Below are 21,019 nucleotides of genomic sequence, written 5' to 3' on the forward strand. Positions count from 1 at the left end.
AACAGGCGAATTGTGTCTTTTCGTTCACATTAAGTCAGAAAAAAACAACATATGAATCAAAATTAACATGTATTTATACTAAAGTGATACAAAAATGACGACAAAAGATTTAGAAGTGAATAGATGGAAACATCACAGCCAGTTATGACTTCAACTGGTTGATGACGTCCTTCCAATGATTACCGTGTTCGTGAGCATAAGGCAGATTTGAAACACGGGAGGACCACCACTTCAGCCGTGGCTGATCATTGTTTTTATGCAGTTGGCTCACACGAAATAGATTTCTTTGAGACGAAGGTACTTTGCAAGCCCACTGGCTATCAACAAAGATTTGTTCATGAAGCCATCCAGATATAGACACAGACACAATTTAAACCGAGATGATGGGTACAAACTCAGCAATCATTGGAAGGACGTCATCAACCAGTTTAAGTCATAACTGGTTGTGATGTTTCCATCTTGTCACCTTCCAATGTTAGTTTTATTTTACTTAAGATGGGACAAGCAATTCCAGTCCTTGCGGTGTTGCCCCTGCGTTGGCCGTCCCACAAGTTGTTAATTTCTCCACGGCTCGTGCGTCTACCCTTTCCTTGCTCTCCGATCTCACATTGACGAAACCATCTCCGCTTGTGCTGGCCCCAGGGAACTTGTACCCCGCCCACTTCTTTCTGATACCAGAGATTTAATCTCTTACACATTAATCATAGGTGAAATAAATGTATTTTTTGTAGGATGGTACAGAGGGGAAAAGAGAGCCATGAAGTTCGCTATCCCAAGAATTTGGCGGGAACCCACTGACCACTCAAGCAACTGCTACTTCTGCATGGTGACCCTTCCAAACGTCGTACTGCCAAGAATGCACCTGCTATCACGTATCCGGACCTTCCTTCATCCATCGCCCCGGTGCCACATTGCCATGAGCTCCCCGTACCCACTCCTCCGGAGAGAGAGAGCAGCCGTCTTTAGAAAGAGCAACAAGTCAGAGAGCGAGGTAGGCGTCGTAGATCCAGATGACAATTTCAGAGAAACCCATACTACCCCAACCAAAAAACCTCAACGACTTGATCAGAGATCTTGGTCTCATCAGTCCAATGCCGAGCTTTTGGCATCGAGGCTCAAGCAGTGGAACTTGTTGGATGAAAGTGTGCAAGTCGCAGATCAGAGGAAGCGTCACCAACCTTTTTGCAGCTTCTTCGCCCGTCAAGATGGGCTCTGCTTCTGTCACAATGTGACCAGTCTGTTCGAGGCAATCGGAATCGCCTGTAACCAGAATGAGTGGCGCCTCTTCATTGACAGCCCATCCAGGAGCCTCAAAGCCGTGCTGCTCCATTATGGTAACAATTACCCGTCTCTTTCCCTGGCTCACTCGGTGCACCTCAAAGAGGATTACAACAGCATCAAGACCTTGCTGGATGCCTTGAAGTATGATGAGCACGGTTGGGAGGTCATCGGAGACATAAAATTGGTGGCATTCCTGATAGGTCTCCAAGGCTGTGTTATCCAGTTTCCCTGCTATCTTTGCCTTTGGGACAGCAGGGACACCAAGGGGCACTACCACAGGCGGGACTGGCCACAGCGGACCGAGTTCTCTGTGGGGAGGAACAACGTCAAGTGGGAGCCACTGGTGGACCTCCGGAAGGTGCTGATGCCACCAGTGCACATCAAATTGGGCCTTATGAAACAATTTGTCAGAGCTGTAGATAAGGAGTCGGCAGCCTTCAAGTACCTTCAAGACTTCTTCCCGAAGCTGTCTGAGGCAAAGGTCAAAAGCCGGTTGTCTTCGTCGTACCACAGATAAAGAAGTATCCTGGAGTGCAATTAATTCCCCAAGAAGCTCACTAGCAAGGAGAAAGCGGGTGGAACAGCTTGTCTTGTCGCAGCGGTTCGTGGCTCCTGGGCAATCACAAGGCGAAAACTATGTGGAGCTGCAGGCGAGCGCTTTCCACCAGGATATACTTGACTTTGAATGCTGCTACCAAGAACAGTATAACGAGAACATGATGGGACACTACCATTGGGGCGGATTCGTGAAAGGATTTACAGTATAATACGTAAATCTCGAAAATTTACTCCCTTCTAAATATTTTCTAGTCATTTTTGTATTATTTTAGTATAAATACATAATTTATTATCGTATGTTGTTTTTTGTGACTTTATGTTAACGACAAGACACACATTTGCCCACTTTATCATTGAAAATAGATACATTCAAAATATCACTGTGCTGGTCACAAGCAAAGTTTGTGGGGAATAATAGCTATTTTCTATACTTTTTAGCCATAAGCAATTAGGAAATAACACTGACTACTCAGGAACAAAATTGTGTTACATAGTGTTATGAGTCCAAACAGAGAACTAGTCTTTCAGCTCCTCTGGTGGGCTTCCTGGTTGAATACCACGTGTTTAGTCCAGCATGACATCTCACGTTTTGCTCCATGTTGTTAGGGGAGCTTCTTCAGGAGTCTTCTCTTAAGTTGATTTCCAATCAGACCCAAGGAGCAGCATATTCTAGACCAGTGGTTCTTAACCTTTACTGCAGCCTTGCACTCCTTTGGTTCTCAATCATAAAACAATTATAATGTTCATAAATAAATAACATAGGTTTGATGACACAAAGTAGTTGTACTTAGGTGCCCGTGCTTAATGTGTTTTCGAATATTTAACCTCTAAAAAAATCTGGCCATGTCTCGCACCCCCAGAAAGGACATCTGGCACCCCCAGGGGGTGCGTGCACCCCAGGTTAAGAACCACTGTTCTCGACACAACCTGTGTGCAGTTATTCTCGTATTGGCCATCACTGCCGCCCCCCCCCCACGTGCGCTACCATTAACCGTTGGTCGTCATCACCGCCCCCCTCCCCCCCTTGCAGCGTGGACTGCGTCGGCATCTTAAAGCTGCGCAATGCAGACGTGGAGGCTCGCATCGGTCCCGTGCGCTCCAAGAAGAAAAGCACGCGCGTGCGCCTCGTGTTCCGCGTCACCATCCCGCGGCCCGATGGGCCGGCCCTCACCCTGCAGGCCTGCTCCACGCCCATCCTGTGCAGTGAGTGCCGACGCCGCACCCGACCGACCATACTCGGTGGCAAAATGTTACGTCCCACGCCTGATCTACAGGAGGTAGTGGGTTTGATTCCAACCCTCACACCTGCTGTATATTTTAAGTTTGCATGTGTCTCTCTCTTTCTGTGGCCGGGTGGATTTTTCTCCAGTTTTTCCCTCCACATTTAGAAACATGCATTTTAAAGTATTTGACTGCAATACATTTCCACGTGATAAACCACTGAGTTGAGCTGCTGTCATCTGTGGCCAGGTTGCTTCTGAAAAGAGCTATAAAGCTCAGTGGGCCTTACCTGGTAAAAGAAAAAGTTTGTAGTTTTATAGTTTATACTTCACCTCAGTTTTACGAGGTAGTTGTGGGACAGTATTAGTGGGCAGTGCAGTTTCTTGGGTGCCCATTGTTTATTGTTATTACTACACTTGTTTACCAAGGAAGATATTAACCGGTTTGTAACCCAGTCCCTCCTTCACAAACCCACACTGACCAGCACGGTGAAGTATGGTCAAAACAACCCATTGACCAACATGGGGAGGCCTTCATCCAGCAGTGTAATGAAAAAGAGATGGCCGTTACATACAAAGTTATTAATGTACAAATTGATTATACCTCGCAATTTCTGCTTAAATGTGAGAAGTGGCTCTGTTAAACTCTACAGAAAATACGAACGCTGCATTTCTATATTAAACTTGTGCCGTGGATGCCGTATATGTGGCATAGGCACCCTGGCCTTCTGAGGGTGCATGTGTCCACCCTTGTGATGAGCAGTAATTAAAATGTTCTGTTCTTAAGTGGACCCAGGGTGTGTGATTATTTTGTTCATGTCAATTTGCCATGTATAGCGTTCTGGGGGATTCAAATCGTTGCATGTTACGCCACGGGGAGTTTGGCCACAGAGTAATCAATACTTGTGGACGTTCAGGCTTTCACAGGCAGTAGCCTCATGAAGTAAGCAGTCAGTCCCTACTGAGAAGCTAGCGTTTCATTGCAAGTGCGCAAGCCGTTGAAACAGATATATTTGCGTGTACTATGTACTCCCGTAGCAAGAAACCTCATGAGGGACTCTGAAAGTTTGCAGTCACAATGACACCCTGTACTGTGTTTCTGGTATCGTTGCGTTTTATGCACTTGACACAAGAGATTCTGTCATGTGGAAATAGCAATATTTACAAGGGTAGCTCGAGTTTTGATATCCAGTTGGAAATATCCATCGGAGGCGACCCACCGGGGGAGCACTGCTAGAGTGCGATTGCGTCAGAGGGGCAGGACTTTGTGGCATTTGGCAAAGTACCCAACTGTGAAACTTAATCTCACGAAGGCTGGTGGATCGCCGAATAAACTCCTGAAATAAAACCCATTTATTGGCAGAAGAAAGATAAGGTCAAAAGGTACATGATGTGAACTGTTCAACTTGGGTGATTGTGATTAATATTATTTGAATGGAAAGGCTGAGAAGAAAAATACTTTTATATAAGCACACAACTTTATCTGTGATGAACGCTGCACTTTCCGTCGTTTTCATGCAGGGGGCGCTGCAAACCTACGTGCCCCCTGCATGAACGACGGAGGCGCAAGGACAGACGTTTGATTACGTTGGAATTGATCAGCAGACGGCGGTCTTCTCGCACGGCCAGCTCTGTCGCCTTATCTCGATCCCGCAATCCCAAACAGGTGAAAGTCTGCATTGAACCGAACCCCCAGCAAGGTCATATCTACTTAACGACGAGAGAAAATTTACACGAAATGTCGTTTTCAATTAAGCCTTCCAGATGTAAAATGATCTCAGCTTTTAATGAAAAAGTAAAATTATGTATTTCAAAAGATAATACATTTAAAAGATGTTTCATTTTAAAACTTCAAAACGGATTATTGGGTGCTTGCGTGAATGTGTCGTTCATGTGCAATTTCTTTTGTGACTTTCCTGCCGAAGGCCGTAAATGGTTGTGAGGAGCACCACAGGCGCCCCCGAACCCCTAGTGATAAAATAACAAAATGTTACAGCCATATGTCCCTTCTCTGCTGGATGAAGACTCCTCAAGCCGTTTGAGTCATGGGAGTTGATTGACTATACTTTGCCACGCTGGTCAATGCGGGTTGGTGAAGAGAAGTGTAGGCAGGACAAATGAGACTTTATTAATAGCCATGCTTGATGAAGGGTTCCATCTCCGCAAGTGGTCATCCTCATCGCCTTTTCTCTTTTGGCGGGAATCCCTGTCATCATTTTCCTACGATCACATTTTAAACTGTTAATGATAGAGAAGTGTATAATGGGCAGTTGAGAGGCAAAGCAACCCTTGTGACAGCTGGACTTAGTAACGGTTGTTGTACTCTTGAGAACACATTATAAATCTCTATAAAATATAAATAACTATCAAATGCCATTGTGGCTGGCTTTTGTAAAATGTGAACAGGCATTTCATTTGATGGAAACTGATGCAGTTATCTAAGCTCTCATAATCAAAGGTCTAAATAAAATACAGTAATGTAGAAATTAGCAAACCAATTAATCTTTTGTTAATCATAATTCATCATGGCCACTAACACGATTCATCCTTAGCTCGTGAATCTCCTCAGCTGTTGCCAGTCACCTCTGTCACATGCTGCCTTTGTGTCCCTGGCACCACTCCGTGTGCCCCGCTAAACTGATCACTGGTGTGACTGTGCTAAATAAAGAAGCTCTTTATCCTGGCTTGAGGGTTTCTGCAAACCTGCTGATTACCGTTCCCAGTTTGTAAGTCAGGGGTCAGCTGTTCCACGCACAGAGTCGACGCTAATGGTTATGCCCCCACCATGCCCCACGCTGGCAGACGTATAAATTGTCCCACGTGGCATTCTCAACCCCAAAGGAAGACATAATGGGGGAAAAGCACAGAACTTTTAAACAAGAGCGTGGGTTGTAAATGCATTTAATCAACGAGACTTTTGAAATTTATATCACGTTTAGCAAAAACATTTTTCTCAGGAGTGATAAGTTTTTTGTGTAAGAATGCCCGGGCGAGCCAGCTGGCCTGGGGCACTGGAAATGGGAGAGGGGAAAGGAGAGTAATTTAATACAGACGGTCGGCTTTCGAAGGCTCGTAGATGAACTGAAATCTAGGTCACGGCACACAAGAGGTTGCTCGGCTCGTCATGTATGGCCACATAACACAGACGTGCCTCGCGTCTTTATTTAGGATTTTGGGAAGCCCTGGACCAGCGTAGGTATGAAGTCCCGCGCGTGCTCTCATACCAGCGCAAGGATAACCGTGTGACTGAATCCGAGAATATTATTTTATAACTGACATTGGGCGAGATAAAAAAAAAAGATTACCTTTGTACAGATAACATTGAAGTTGAATTTGTTCATTGCTCACTTGTGTCTGTAGGGTTTGACACTGCACTGAGGTGTCATCATCATGATCATTACCAATCATCATAACCCTTGAATATGTAAATAAATAATTAGGTGAATGTTTTAAAATCTTTTCCAAAAAAAGATGCGCATGATTTTCTTATTTAACACTGATTGTAGATCATTTAACTTAACTTTAAATCTTCTTGGTTCTTTCGGTAAAGTCACGTAGAATGGACAGACCTGGTCTTCACCTGAGGACGGCTGCTTGCGTTGTGGCCGAAACGTCGTGAGAATTGTATGTTTTATTTTTATTATTTTATTATTTCCATTCTACGTGACTTCACCAAAAGAACCAAGAAGATGAATCCCTGCAGTCACGAAAGCTTTAAATAGAAATTTTACTTTAAATCTTAATAGTTGTAACTGTGTATGTTAGATGAACACAACCAAGGACATAGCAGTACAGATCTCAAGCAGAGAAGCCTCAACAGTGTTTTGAGGGCATCTGGGCCCTTTTAAGGCAATTAAATCAATACCGAACATGGGACAATAGACACAGCCTCAATGCCGTATCCCGTGACCGAACAACTCGGCGCGTCCTATTTTTATCTCGAGCAATCGGTTGACATTGAATAACATGCGGCAGTTGTTGCAACATTTCATGCAGTGGAACAACATGGGTTCGTGTACTGATTTACACCTTCCTCTAGCAATGTACCATGAATAGCGTGCAGACCACTTGGGGCTCCGTTCTCTTTTCGTGCTTAGAATTCCCTGCGCCCCTCCCCACAGTGAATCGAACTATGCTTTTTGGTAGGATATTTATAAGCAAATATTTGTAAACCGTGGTGTATTTTGTTACAAGCGTTTCGGTAACCGATAGCTTACTGATATCAAAAGAACACTCTTGTGATTTACACACAATGTTTTTTTGGCACTCGTTTCAAGAGTTGAACAATACTGTTAGCACATTTGAACTTCCATATAGCACGATTTATTATGATCGTTGACTTGTTTACCCAGGAAGGCCTCGCTCAGTCTCAAGACTCTTTCTAAAGACGGCCTGGCCACGTTTTTTCACAGCATAGTGAAATGAATGCTGTGTGTAATCCAAATGGATTGGTTTGCAGGAAATCTTTTAGCATTGTGATATTTGGCCAATGCAAGTTACATTGTTTTATTTTTAGCAATGAGAGGAAACCGGAGTAGCCGGAGGAAAAGCCTTGCAGATCGGGGGAGAACAGACTCAACGCAGAAAATGCGCCTGAGTCGGACATGGAACCCAGGACTATCTTACTGTGGCACGAGTTACCACTGTGCCACCCTGCCACCCGTGATAATCTGTCCACACACACACAATTCTACAAAATTCTGATGTTGTACTACTTTTAAACAGTCCAACTTGTTAATTGGCGTGAACTGCTGTAAAGCGTGGTGATTCGGATGACAGTTGGGTTGCCGAGGATCGTCGCTTGCGATATCAGCTGCAGCATTTTCCTTGCACGGTTGTGGTTACGACTGTGGTCACTGCAACAACGGTGGCCTCGTCGACGATGATGATAATGAGCGTCTCTTGCTGCTGTGTCTTGCAGCTCAGCCAGCAGGAACTCCAGAGATCTTGAAAAAGAGCCTGCACAGTTGCTCGCCACAAGGGGGTGAGGAGCTCTTTATCATCGGCAAGAACTTTCTCAAAGGTGTGAAGGTCATCTTCCAGGAGAACGCAGCAGGTGCGTGCCGGGGCAGAGCTCCCCATGGGGTTGGGGGGGTGGGATGGACGTCGGAGGGTATAACGGGGTTGTGGTGGTGGGAGATACGAGGTGAAATGACTGATGAAAGGCGAGTGGGGTAGGGAGAGATAAGTGGCCAATTGTAGGGCTTGGGGGGGGGGGGGCATTTTGAGTGAGTGCAGTGACCTCCGTGACCTCCAACGTAACGTCTAAGGCATGTGATGTTTTTCTATTACACATCAGAAGTCGCTGTAGAGCCATCGTGTTATTTTGAGTAAAACAGTCAATGTATGTTCAGCTTGATAGCAGTCTGTATTGTCTTGCTGTTGACCCATGGCTCTATTAAATTTGTAATGTCACCAATACGACGCACTGTCTGCTGGCATTCCCTGAAGAGTTTGACACAAACCATGTTTGTTCTGTTCTCTCGATGCAGAAGGACAAGTTGTGTGGGAGGCAGAAGCAGAGATTGATATGGAGTTTTATCACCAGGTATTCACATTTCCATTATTCTTGCATTCGGAGCATGCAGTGATGTGCCATCTTGAGACGCGGCTGCATTTAAAGGCATTGTACATAAAAATTATATTGTGTTGCATAACTTCAGGAGCAATGCTGCTGCTATCAAACAACATGTTAGCATTTGACAAATCATCAGCACTAAAAACAAATAAAATACAATGCTTCTAAAAGTGAAAATTAATGCACATTGCCTTGATAGACATTTGGAATATAGCGCAGACCTTTAAATTGATATCAATTGTGCTGATTATGCTTTTATTACCGACATAAATACTGCACTTTTGGAAGATTGTCTGCAGCATGGATTTTTTTAGGTTTACTGTTTGTCGATGCGCAGTAAAGACTCCCGTGCGTCAGCTGTGGCAATGGATGCTTTTCATGGCTTGGATGTTGTAATTTATATAAAGATTGTCTCGTCTTGCCACAGGGTGAGTTTTCGCCTTGCGAAGTGTTCCACTCGGGTAACTTAATAAAAGTCCTTGTGTTCCTGCCATGTTGGTATCAAGCGTTAAATAAACAAATCTGCTTTGGTCTGTTTCCATGCTGTTTGTTAAATGTAAACGCAGCATCCTGTAAAACCGTTGCACTGTAAGATTTCCAGTTGCAGATTTCTGTGTGGTGGGGAGCAGTGGCACAGTGGTTTCCCACACTACTACAAATACACCAACCAGAGTGAAATTCCCAGCCATGGCTAAACATCACTGGCAAGTGGAATCTGAACCTGTCTTTGGCCTCCAGTAGATTAACTCAGCATTAAATGAGTGCTTGGCAAGCTGTGCAAATATCTGCAGTAGGGAGACCAAGGCCATACCATACCATTATCTCTTGTACCATGCCGGCCTTTATAAGTGCTCGCTAACAGCAAATATGTAAAGAGGGGGGGGCAGTTTCTTCAGACTTCAGATTCGAGGGGGAGCCTCATCTCACATTTTGCCCCGCTCCTCCAAACATCTCTTGGCGACCCCAACTATTGCAGCACTTGCGCTGTAGAGCGAGAGATCTTTGTCTTTCGTTGTTTTCCTTATTGTTCCCTTCGTGACGCGTATCTGTGCGTGTGTGTGTGATGTGCAGAACCACCTTATAGTGAAAGTACCGCCGTACTGCGACCCCGACATCGCCAGTCCTGTGTCTGTGGGGATTTTTGTGAACAGCAGCGCAGGGCGGTCGCATGAGGTGCAGCCGTTCACGTACACACCCGACACAGGTAAGGGAAGAGGGTCAGCTAGTGCTGGATTTCCGTAGAGTGGTCACATGACGGGCTCGCTATTTGTGTATAATAGTACCAAGGAGATGGAGCGATGAAATCGACTTGTGTGCAGGTGCTTAGGTGGCTTATTACATCACAGGATCGTGCAAGGTGGTGGCGGTGACTTGGGGATGCCTTCATCCAGCAGTGGATTGACCATGGCTGATGAGTGGGCTCACCAAGTTAAAGGTTTTGGAGGGGCCAGCTTTTCGGAGAGACGGTGAAAAAAAATAATTACACGTAAATTAAGTTTTCATGATTTAATATCATGTGGATAGGAGCGCTTGTATGTTCATGTTTTTAGATTTAATGTACATGCATTATTGGGATATCTCCAAAATGCTCATCCCTTTACACCACGTGTGCCTGTGGAGTTAAATAAATATTTTAGTTTCATCAACATAGCACCGTTTTTATTAGACCCCCAGCTTTGCAATAAAAAATGCCTGCGGAGGCGTGAAGGTTGGTATGCAGTTGTAGGTTTGCCAAAAGAGGTTGTTGATTTCACGATAGCAATGATTAATGGTGCTCCACTGTTGTTTGTGTGGTGGGTTTAATGCAAGGTTTTTAATTACTTGTGCAATATTTTAAGAGTCGGTGGTTGATTGGATAATGCATGTGACTTTGAGTAGCCATAGCTAGATGTATATGTATGTAGAACTTATTTCGCATGGTACATAGCCAACCATGCTAATAGGAGGTGTGGAATACTGGATGTGGTGTGCTAGGTGAAGAAATAGTCTGGCTTGCTGATCTGGACAGACCAGGCTGAAATTAAGCACCGATTTCAGTGGGATGTTGCTGTTATGTAATAGTTAGCACACTGGATTTGAAATCCCAGAGGTCTCTGCTGGTTTAATTTTCCAGGACAGCAGTTGAAACATTGGGCAAGTTGCTTAAATCCTCACGCCTGTCCACCCAACAGTAATAAATGGTTACGCCACAGCTGTTGATGGCTACTTCCACCTCTTCCAAAACGTCTGGCAAGTGAGAGTAGTCCAGAATACCCTTCAGCGGCTCTGGAGAGCTCCCTATAGCAGAGGACCATCGGCCAACATTGGCGTGAGCAGGCACTTGCGGAGCTGCACCTTTACCTTTATACTGTGATGCGTATTTGAGCTATTGAACATCTTCACGGACTAAACTCTGGCACACTGTAACGTCTGTCTTGTGTGTGTGTGCGCAGTCACGGTGCCTGCAAAAACGAAAAGCATAAAAAGTGAAGAGTCGTCGCAGTGCGCCTTCGAAGATCCTTTACAAAGTAAGTCTTCTCTTCTCTCCGAGGTGGTTGCTCAAGCTGTAGTTATGAACACATGAGCTTTCAATTCATGGTTATTTTATATATAATACTCGCTTTACTACACGGCCTACACAGAGGGTTGGGGGGGGAAGTGACGTCAGCAGGCACACTGCGTAACGCTGATGCATGCGGGTGACATCACAGATGTGATGTCACAGATGTGACGTCACCGCTCACTTGCTGTGCAAAATATATACATTATTGCGCCCACTCCCCAAAATACAAAAGTATATTTTTATACTTTTTGCATTGTGTTCAGTCTGGAAGCTACCCACATGCCAAATTTCAAGTTTGTGGCATGTCGGGATGTATGCTAAACATTTTGAAGACACATTCACAAATTTCCCTTTTATATATGTAGATATAAAATCATCCCATATATAAAATCACATTCAGAGAGGGGAATGCTGCAACCAAGAGTTGTCCAGATGCCTTGTGGCCCTAATTTCATTCTGTAAAACTTAATCTTTTTGGATACCAATGGGTGTATAATGTAATGTAAGCAAGAAAATAATTACATGCAATAATTGTATTAATTATCATTGTAAATATTAGAAATGACCTTGTGAAGGATCCAGGAATTATGTATGTTAGGGGTCAATTCATTGGAGGGTCAGAAGACATGGACCACCCTGTACAGCAGTGTGTGCAGTGAATGCATTGCAATCAACACTTCATTCTTGCAATTGGGCAAAATGTTAATTTAAATGTGAGCCCAACAGGATTCACGGCATAACTGTCACAAAACACAAGACGGGAGTGACAAGAGGGCAAACAACATTGCACAGGATACAATCTTTTATTTTGCCAGCAGTTGTGTGAGCAAGTAACTCCAGCACAGCACCATTACCTAATTAGGTATTTGATATTCAGCCTATGGGTGTTCTGATTACTGTGCATCTTGGCACAAGTGTGATCAATGTAATTGTTTTCATAAATATTGAGGATAAGTGCATGCTAAAAAAAAAAATTCATTGCCACTATGTCTTGGGTCTGCTATAAAGCCACTTGTCTTGATGGCATTTGGGCTGGTTACGAATAATCTCCTTCAAAGCATCACTGATGATGCCCACCCCCACACTTCCCACTGTGACCTTCCACACTGCATCGCCGCACCATTGCATCTCCTCCCGTACAGCGCCCGTGACGTGCCAGTGCGTCACGTTGGCCCTCAAGCCGGGCAGCTGCGACGCGCCGGGTGGGCTGCTCCTGTCCAAGCTGGATGACGTTGCCCTGATGGAGGTGTCCAACAGCAGCCCCCTGCCCCAACAGGTGTGAGAATCGATCTGTTAAAGTGGGCCCCTGCGATTTGTCAGAAACAGAAAACACCAAAAGAATGGTCAGGGACTACTCCGTGTTGCAGTGAAGGAGAGGGGAGGGGAAATTAAGTTTTAAGATGGAGTTCACTGGCTAACCAAACGCTAGTCTTGCCGTTAACCGTTTTAAATTAGCCCAGGGGTTGGCAACCTCCAGAGCTGCATGTGGCTCTTTAAGGACTGCTTTGTAACGTTTTTTGAAGGATCTGGTATTTGCATGCATTGCTGCTCTTGGAATAGTTTTTTTTACCAAATAAAATTGATTTTGGTTGCTGATCCCTCAACTAGCCACTTGTACTCAGCCCTCCCCCCACTGTCCTTCATCCTAACCTCTGCAACTTCACCAGGGCCCCCATTTTTATTTCTTTTTCGCTTCTCTGTTCTGGTGCCCGCAGCACCACCACGAGGCAGTCGGAAAGTGTCGAATTAATTGCCCAGCGGTGCCAAAGAGAATACCGTGTGTGTGCGCACGCATGTGGCAAACTCTGCTTAGAATGACAACTTGTTATGCTGGTGTAGCAACACGCAATGCAGGGGAGGCAGTCTCAGCCGGGTGTGGTGTTGGCTCCACCACCTTCTCACGTCGCATGCCAGCAATAATAGGTGCTTACCAGCAGATTTGTGCCAGTGGTCTACCCTCTGAAGGAGATCTTTGTTGTTGCCTGTGTGCATTTATATGTGCGTATGTATGCGTGTGTAGCGCAAATGACTGCATACTGTGGAAGTGTGTGTTGTGAAGGGGGGGGTCTGTTGTCTCTGCATTTTTATGTGTATGCATATTGTATTCTAGACTTCACTGTACGTGTGTATGTGTTGTCATGTTCCGATTTTGTTTTACAGCCCGGCGGGGAAATTAGTGTTACGTGCAAGATGTCTCCAAAACAGGAGGATATGAAACAGCCGTGCTTCTGTTTGTCACCGACGCAACTTGGATCCCCTGTACAGCTTTCTGCCATGAGCCAGTTCAAACCTGAGCCGAGCGACATAGCAGTTGCTCATCTTTCTGCCCACGGAGGTCTCTCACCACAGCAGCAGCAACAGCAACAGCAGCAACAACAACCGCAGAGCCAGCCAGTTCAGGCTCCAAATTTTACCCCCCAAACCTTAATTGTGCAAGTGCAGAGCCAGGACGGCAGTCTACAACAACAACAACAACAGGGCCTCTTGCAAGTTGCGGCTGCACTGCAAAACCCATCGATGGAGCAAGTGGTTTATCAGACGGCAGGAGAACCCATGGCACAGCAACCATCTGTGGCTCCTCGTGTTGAGGCGCAAGCGGAGAACGATTCCGCAGGCAGCCAAGTGCCCGTGAGCATCATGGATGGAATCTTGTCTGCTGGCGAGCCCATGGTGCCCATTACCACGCAGTTGCACTTGATGCAGCAGGGCTCTCAGCCTCCTTCTCAACAGCCTCCTCCTCAGCAGCAGCAGTCGCCCCAACAGATGTTTCAGATTGCACCGCAGACCAACGCTCAGGTGGAAGAGGGGATGGCCGTGAGCCACCCACGTCCCGAGCAGCACGTGCCACAGCAGCAGCTGTGCGAGGTGACGGCGGCACCGCCGCTGATGCAGTCCTCGGGGTCGAACGCGAACCCCCCGTCGTCGCCGCTGCTGCGCTGCGAGGGCGTGAGTCTGCACAGGCAGCCGAGCAGCATGTGCTCAGAGGACCTGGACACGGTGAACATGGTGATTGAGATGCAGCAGGCGCTGGAGGAGAGGTCGCATGGCGGCGGCGCTGTCTTCCAACCCCAGGAGGCCATGGATATACAGCAAGCGGCCCACAAGAGGCCCCACGTCGACATGAAACCCGAGCTGTTTCACCAGGATCAAAATCCAGCCAAGTCCTCGCATTTCATGACGCACAACGAAATGATGCAGTACACAACACAGAGTGTTCCACAGGGTCCAATTCAGACTGGCGTCTATCAGCAGACTCCGGCCGAAGTGGTGGAGCAGGTTATTGCTGATGCCAATAGGCAGATCCAGGCTGAAATGATCCAAATAATTGCGTCGGGCCAGAGCAGCAGCCAACTCTCCGATTCCAACACTTTTAACCTCATGGAGATGCGGTCGGACGCTACCTCGGAGCCGCACGGCTTTCAGTCGAACGCTCCCATGCTGCAGCAGTGCACAGGGAGTGGTATTTCCAATATGTTTCAGTCCAACTTGGACATGATGCAGGTGCATGAGCAGTGCCAGCCAGTCGACATGGTTCAAGGTGCCGTGTGCGACTTGAACAAACATTCCAATGAGAGTCCTCAGCAGACGAATCTCTTTCAAGTCACTCAGGCGTCCAGCAGTTCCAGCCAGGCAGATTTCTTTCAGGCCGCCGTGAACATTGTTTCTTCTCAGCCGAGCAGTGGGACCCAAATGAGCAGCATGTACCACACCAATGAAATGCTTTCTCAGATAAACAAGGAGCTTGAGATCTTGAATTCATCCCAGGCTGACGGAGGTATAACGCAACAAAACGGAAGCTTGGAGCAGGCGGTATTCCAAGGCAGTGTAGCGCCATGCGACAGCTCCCAGCAGTCAGATCTGTATCAGGTGGAGGGCTCCATGTCATCCATGAAGGTTGACTCAGGAATGCAGATATCTGCCCCAAATGAAAACCTAGGCCTCATTACTCCACAGCTGCCAAAAACGAATTCACAAACAAGCCTTTTCCAAACCACTGGAGACATATCTCAGCAGCCCAGCTTGTTTCAGCCCTCAGGAATTGTGCAACACAGCGGCAACACTCAACAGTTCAGCTTACTGGTGGTCGGAGACAGCATCTCGACTGAGGGAAAGAACGAAATTGAGATGTCAAGCCAACCGCAAGCCATTGGACAGCTCATATCCAGTCACCCCAATGGAAACACAGTACAACCCGGCCTCTTTCAGACCAATGGTGGTATTATGGCCATGCAGACCAACGTAATGTCTCAGCCACCTACGTTGTTATTTTCGGCAGGAAATATTCTACCTTCCCAGCCGAACATCAACATTCACATGTCCAACGCACCACCGCAGACCATAATAGAAATGCTGCCGGCGCAGCAGGGCAATGCTCAGACTCGACAGCCTGGCCTCTTTCAGGCGTCCGTGACGCCGGTCGCAGGTGGTAACCAACCGCCCGCCAGCCTGCCAGGCGATGGCATCATGTCTGTGACAGGGCTAGGCTCAGTCGTACCGATGGCCCCCGGAGAGATGTTGCCATCGCAAGCGCCAGAGAACCCTCCTCGGCAAGCCACGATGTTCTCCGGGTTCCAGGGAGAGCCAGGGGGGCTGGTGGCATCACAGGCGTCGGCCCAGGCGCCCAACGCGACGTCTCAGCAAAATCAGCAGGCGGTCACTCTGCAACAGCCGGACCTGTTTCTGTTTGTGGACATGGACACTGGTAAGTTACGGTGACTGAAAATATCTTGGAAACAGACCTCAGGGTTTTCATTTTGCTATAGCTATGGAATCTAGCAGAAGGAAGCAATGGCTTGATGTTTTGACAGTGGTCGTGATGACCTCTTGACCGTGCAACAGAATATTGCTCAAGGGAATAGATGAATAAAATGAAACAAACTTGAATGTTAAGTTTTGTTTCGTTGGTTCAGCGTTCACGTGAACACAGTACCTTTGCTGAGGTGCTGTGTGGCTCAAGATCGTTGAGCCGACACCGCCGAGATGCCGGATTCAACTCCCAGTAGCCACCTGTGAATGAACCAGGTTCTCAAGTCTAGTAAGTTGATGCGTCTTAGCTTGATAACCAATAATGGCACAAAACATCACAATAAATGTTTGCACTTAATTTTTCTAAATTCCAGTAATTATCATGCACAAAACACTGCTGTCAATGGCAGAGCAGGTGGGAAGGTTCAGCAGAGGTCACTGGGAGGGATCCCAGATGTAGTTTCCATTTGAGCCCTTCTCTAACATTGAGGGTTGCACTGCTTTGAGTTCCAAATGGATACTTCATCTCATTCCATGATGCACCTAGCCTTGGGGGGGGGGGAAGGGAAAGAAATGTATACAGTACTCTTTTGCTTTTCAAAATGTGACCTCTTCTAACACCGGTCTGTCTTGCGCGTGTCGTCACTGCTCAGTTGGTCAGAGCCAGCCCTTGGGTGGTGGTGGGGAGCCCATGCAGCTTGGTTTGGGTGCGCTACCAGCCTCCCACCTCCTGCAGGCGTCCGGGTCTTTGGGTGGCGGTGGCGGCGGCGGCAGCAGCGCTGGGGGGGGCGACACCGTCGGAAGCGTAGCCGGTGCCGCCCCAGGCTCCTTGGCGCCTGCGAGTGGACACGTCGCGTCGGGTGGCAGCTTGCAGGCCGCTATCGCCGCCTGTGTCACAGATCCCATGGCCGGCCTCACCTTGGACCAGAACATGGAGCGCATCGAAGAGCTGCTCGTGTCGTTACAGGCACGGCGCGACGACCACCACCACCACCAGGATCACGATGTTAGGTGAGGGATCCAGCATAGCTGCTGCACACATTATTTCTTCACCCCAAACGTGGCTTTACCGCACCTTCGATTAGCATGGTTGGCTACGTATGGTGCAAAAGAAGTTCCAGTTCAACATACATTTACGCAGACCTGGATTCACACTTGGGTTGCCCGCCTCCTTCAGGTACAACATTAACCGGGATGCACGGGAAGGATATCTCACAATACCCAGAACAGGGGAGAACGACATTTACATGAGCGGTGGATTAATACGCAGCTGACAAATGTGTTTAGAGGACGAGGGTGGAAAGTCCAGGTGGCAAACCCCACTACGCACATCTGGCTCTGCGATGGGTTGGCTCCACACAAACCTCCTGCCTCCATCATAATTTTGTAAATTAGCTCTCGACTGCACTTTCCATCCATGGGAGGAGGCGTAGGTGATCGGGTCAGGCTTTTAATCTGCTTGAATGTGAACTGTAGACTTAACCCAGATTCGGGCCACAACCACATGGCCTAATTGCTAAGACAACTCAGCCGAGTGGCATTTTATACTTTATTTATAGGTAGTACATTCTTTCCCAGGTTTTGTTGGCTCTTGTATTAAAGGGTGCCTTGATTAAAATTGAACTGAATTGGTTTGCTGGAAGATAAGCGTTTATTGGGCTGGCTGGTTTTTATCCTGTCTGCTAAGAACGTTTCATTTTATTGGACTTTTGGCTGGTTGGCCTTGGTGAGCACGTGTCTGTATTTTTTAAGTGTATATATTTTTATATTCAAGAGCATTAGTAGGTATGGGTCAACTTCTTATAAAATCAAAGTTTGTGTTTTCTGTTACATCTGATTTATTGCCTGATGTTCAGGGCTTAATTTCAGCTTGCCAACCCTTTGTCTATCTACTGCTGGATGAAGGTCTCCCAGTTGTTTGACCATACTTGGTTGGCGAGCATAGAAGTTACACATCCAGGGCTTAATTTTTACAATAGCCCTGTCTGGGTTAGTGATCTAAAAAATAGTCTCGCTCCCAGGACACCACATCCAGTTGACCTCTCTCTACTAGCCAAGTGCCACCTACCAGTCGACCAGTGAACGCTTAAAACATTCAGTGAGAAATGATTTTAGCCTGTGCATAATAATGGTGGATCAGATTAGAAACTTCCAACATATGTATTTATGTGAAACAGTGGCTTTGTGACAGTGTAGCAGGATCGGAATGGCGAGGAAACTACACATACCAATCATGAATTGTTTTGGAACAATGTGCCTCTTGAGCGACTTGCTGGGTGTGTTGCGATTAACTCGTTTGTTTAATTTGTTGCAGTATGCAGGAATGAACATACGACCACCATTCCTAGTGAGTCTGATGGATTTCTGCCCAAGACAACAACAAAAAGCACTTCTGCGCGGCTTAACCATGGCTGTACAAGCTAAAAGTGGTAGTAAGGATTTTAGTGAATCTGGTCTCAGTTGTTGACGTTAGTCGTGTGTGTGTGTCAACGTGCTCTGGTGTATTGGAGTGGTAGCTGATTGTGTCTTACGTGGACAAAATAAGCTTTTAACACTGTGATTCAATGTTTGTACGTGGTCGTGATGTGTCCGCGTCTTAGTCGGCAGCTCTTTGTTACACGCTGAAATGGCCTTTCACAGACCGTGTAGGTGCGTCTAGTGGTCGCTTTGGCCCCTGTTGTCCTCCCCCCTCATTGGCTTTTTCGTTTGGTTTGTATTACATACGCTTCCCGCACTTTACACATTATTGCTGCTGTGATTTCAGGCCAACGGATGATGTCTGTGATGCTTAATTACATACAGTTGCCGAACTTTAGTGTGTGTGTGTGCGCGCGTGTGCAATGACATTTATTATGCCTGTCCCCTTGTGGGGGGGGTTGTTATTTTCTCTCTCATTACAATGTTGTTTATAGCATCAGCTGTGAATTTCACTTCCGAAGTAAACCTGTTGAGACCGCGGTTTTTTGCTGTTACCAGTCAGTATGCGTTTTTAACTTTAGAGTTTTTTTGGAGCCCCATTGAGGTATCCGTGACTGACTCGTGTGTCTGTCTGTGTCTACTCTACGAGCTTATCTGGTGGGCGGAGGGTTGTTTTGTGACGGGGAATGGTTTTCGGACGTCGAAGGTTTACCGTTTTCCGAGTCGGAGGCATCAAGGGACATCCTTCGTGTCGAGCGAGTTTCTTTTTAGGAAATTTTGTACACAGTAGTGTATTTAAATGTATTTTATATGAGGAAAAAGTGCCCCTTCGGTGCAAATGTTGTTCACTGTTGGGTTAATAGTAAAACAAGTCTCAGTATAAGCCTAAATATCTTTTTTTTTATATATAAATATATACAATATTGTACAATGCAGTTTAGTTGGCTTCCTTGTAGAACTTGTTTATTTTGTGCTGGCTTTTCTCAGCCCTGTATATTATTATATTATATATAAACATATTTACTGCTTTAGTTTGCTGTGCTGTTTTAAGCAGAGATGGGGTTTCCTCCTCGTATTGGGTTTTGTAGAAAGTGTTTTGAAAGCACAACATTATCAATAAATGACTTCTACAGTGGAACACTGCGTGATTTCTTTGCGCTGTCGGTCACAATGGCTTGACACACTTCACGGCAGGTGTGGATACCCCCACCGCAAGCTGTGTTTGCTCTACTCAAGTTTAAGGTAAACTGTAAGCTCTGGGATTACATTCTGGCCACGCCTCTGGGAATTCACGTAAATCGGTATTGGATTAAGATGGACCATGAGCATGGTAATGAAAACACCCGGTCCTGAACTCCAGCCCATGCCTGCCAGCGGATTCGGCTTTCCATGCCCGCCACACTTCACGTCATTTGCAGATTATGCGTCAGCTGCCACACTCGGTCATCATCATGACGAATTGCCGGGATAATTGGTGGACTTGAAGTACCACTTGTGGCAAGGTCACGAGCGCACTGGTGTCAGGTGGCATTGCTAACGTTTTCTTAGGCACCGTTTGTGTAACATGGGTCGACATCTGAGACTTAGTGACGGTAACCGTAGTTATAACATGGTTTTGAGTGTTCTCCCTTGCGTCATGTTGTAATCGTGTTACGTACACTCGACCAAGTGTTGCACTGCAGTACCTTCCGTGGCCACAAAGCAGCGACACCATCCCCCTTGCAAGCTGGGAAACGCCGCACCGCATTCCCGCTGCGCTGGTCTTCAATCTTTCCATACCTGTGACGAGACGAACACTCCATTAGGAAATCTGGCAGAAGTGTGTGCAACGCGTTGTGGAAATTCACATCGCAGAGCTCCCGCTGAGCTTGGCTTCAAGCGACCTCTGCTCCACACACCCGCCCTGCCACGAACGGTAATAATGATGATAGCCACACCAATTTTATATTTTTTTCTTGGAATTTAATCGAATTATGAGCACAAATGTAATGTTACGGTTGTTTTGCACAATCGCCATTGACCGAGCCTAAACCATAAACTCGCGAAGCTTGATAAAGCCTGTTCATAAACCACAGCCTGTACTCGAACCCAGTCGAACTACCCAGCACCTCTGACATTTTCCACATTTAACAGTGGAACGTACCACTTGTGCTCATTAGGAAATGTTATATACCATGTCCCGCCGTGTCCCCAAGTGTTGATTATTTTCCAGGGGTGATCTTCCCTGTGCCACGAGAGAAGGGTGGGCGAAGGGGGGCAATTGACTCGAACCCAAACAGCAGCTTTTGTTTCAGCCTGTGGTCGCCGTGCTATTTGTCACGATGCAAATCTTCGATTTCACAGATAAGACTGCGATCGCGATATCGGTTTGCCAGAACGTAATTGTACCTTAGTTTTTAACAGGATCGCGTTTTGTGCTCCAATGCACTTAAATTACGGAGAACGATTTGCTATAAAGTTATTTAACGGCAGTTCACTTGCCGTAGCTCTAACACGAGCGCTGTAGCTTTTGCCCGTCCAAGGACGAGGTGTGTTTCAGTAAATCTGAAACTTTCAAGCGAAAAGCAGACTGCGGCGTGATATTCATTGCATCAATGCGTGCGCAATATGTAATGCCGCGGTGACAGACTTATTTCATTTAAAGGTTATAATCCCTCGCTCATCAAGACGTCCTTT

The 21,019-nt window shown here is 46.5% G+C and overlaps 1 protein-coding gene across 1 annotated transcript in view; it reads left to right on the forward strand.

Annotated features, from left to right (window-relative positions):
- LOC133350755 (nuclear factor of activated T-cells 5-like) overlaps positions 1–19,481 on the forward strand; it is a 20,305-nt gene extending 824 nt beyond the window's left edge. The window contains exons 2-11 of the mRNA XM_061565478.1: positions 946–991; positions 2,870–3,042; positions 7,981–8,115; positions 8,552–8,607; positions 9,709–9,841; positions 11,070–11,144; positions 12,322–12,455; positions 13,340–15,881; positions 16,579–16,936; positions 18,240–19,481. Of these exons, the coding sequence (XP_061421462.1) occupies positions 946–991; positions 2,870–3,042; positions 7,981–8,115; positions 8,552–8,607; positions 9,709–9,841; positions 11,070–11,144; positions 12,322–12,455; positions 13,340–15,881; positions 16,579–16,936; positions 18,240–18,252 (3,665 nt within the window). The 3' untranslated portion in view covers positions 18,253–19,481. The remainder of the gene's footprint in view (positions 1–945; positions 992–2,869; positions 3,043–7,980; positions 8,116–8,551; positions 8,608–9,708; positions 9,842–11,069; positions 11,145–12,321; positions 12,456–13,339; positions 15,882–16,578; positions 16,937–18,239) is intronic.
- The last annotated feature ends 1,538 nt before the right edge of the window (positions 19,482–21,019 follow it).

This window comes from Lethenteron reissneri, chromosome 35 (assembly GCF_015708825.2).
Source record: "Lethenteron reissneri isolate LAM-NWPU_2019-01 chromosome 35, ASM1570882v1, whole genome shotgun sequence".
Classification (NCBI taxonomy): domain Eukaryota; kingdom Metazoa; phylum Chordata; class Hyperoartia; order Petromyzontiformes; family Petromyzontidae; genus Lethenteron; species Lethenteron reissneri.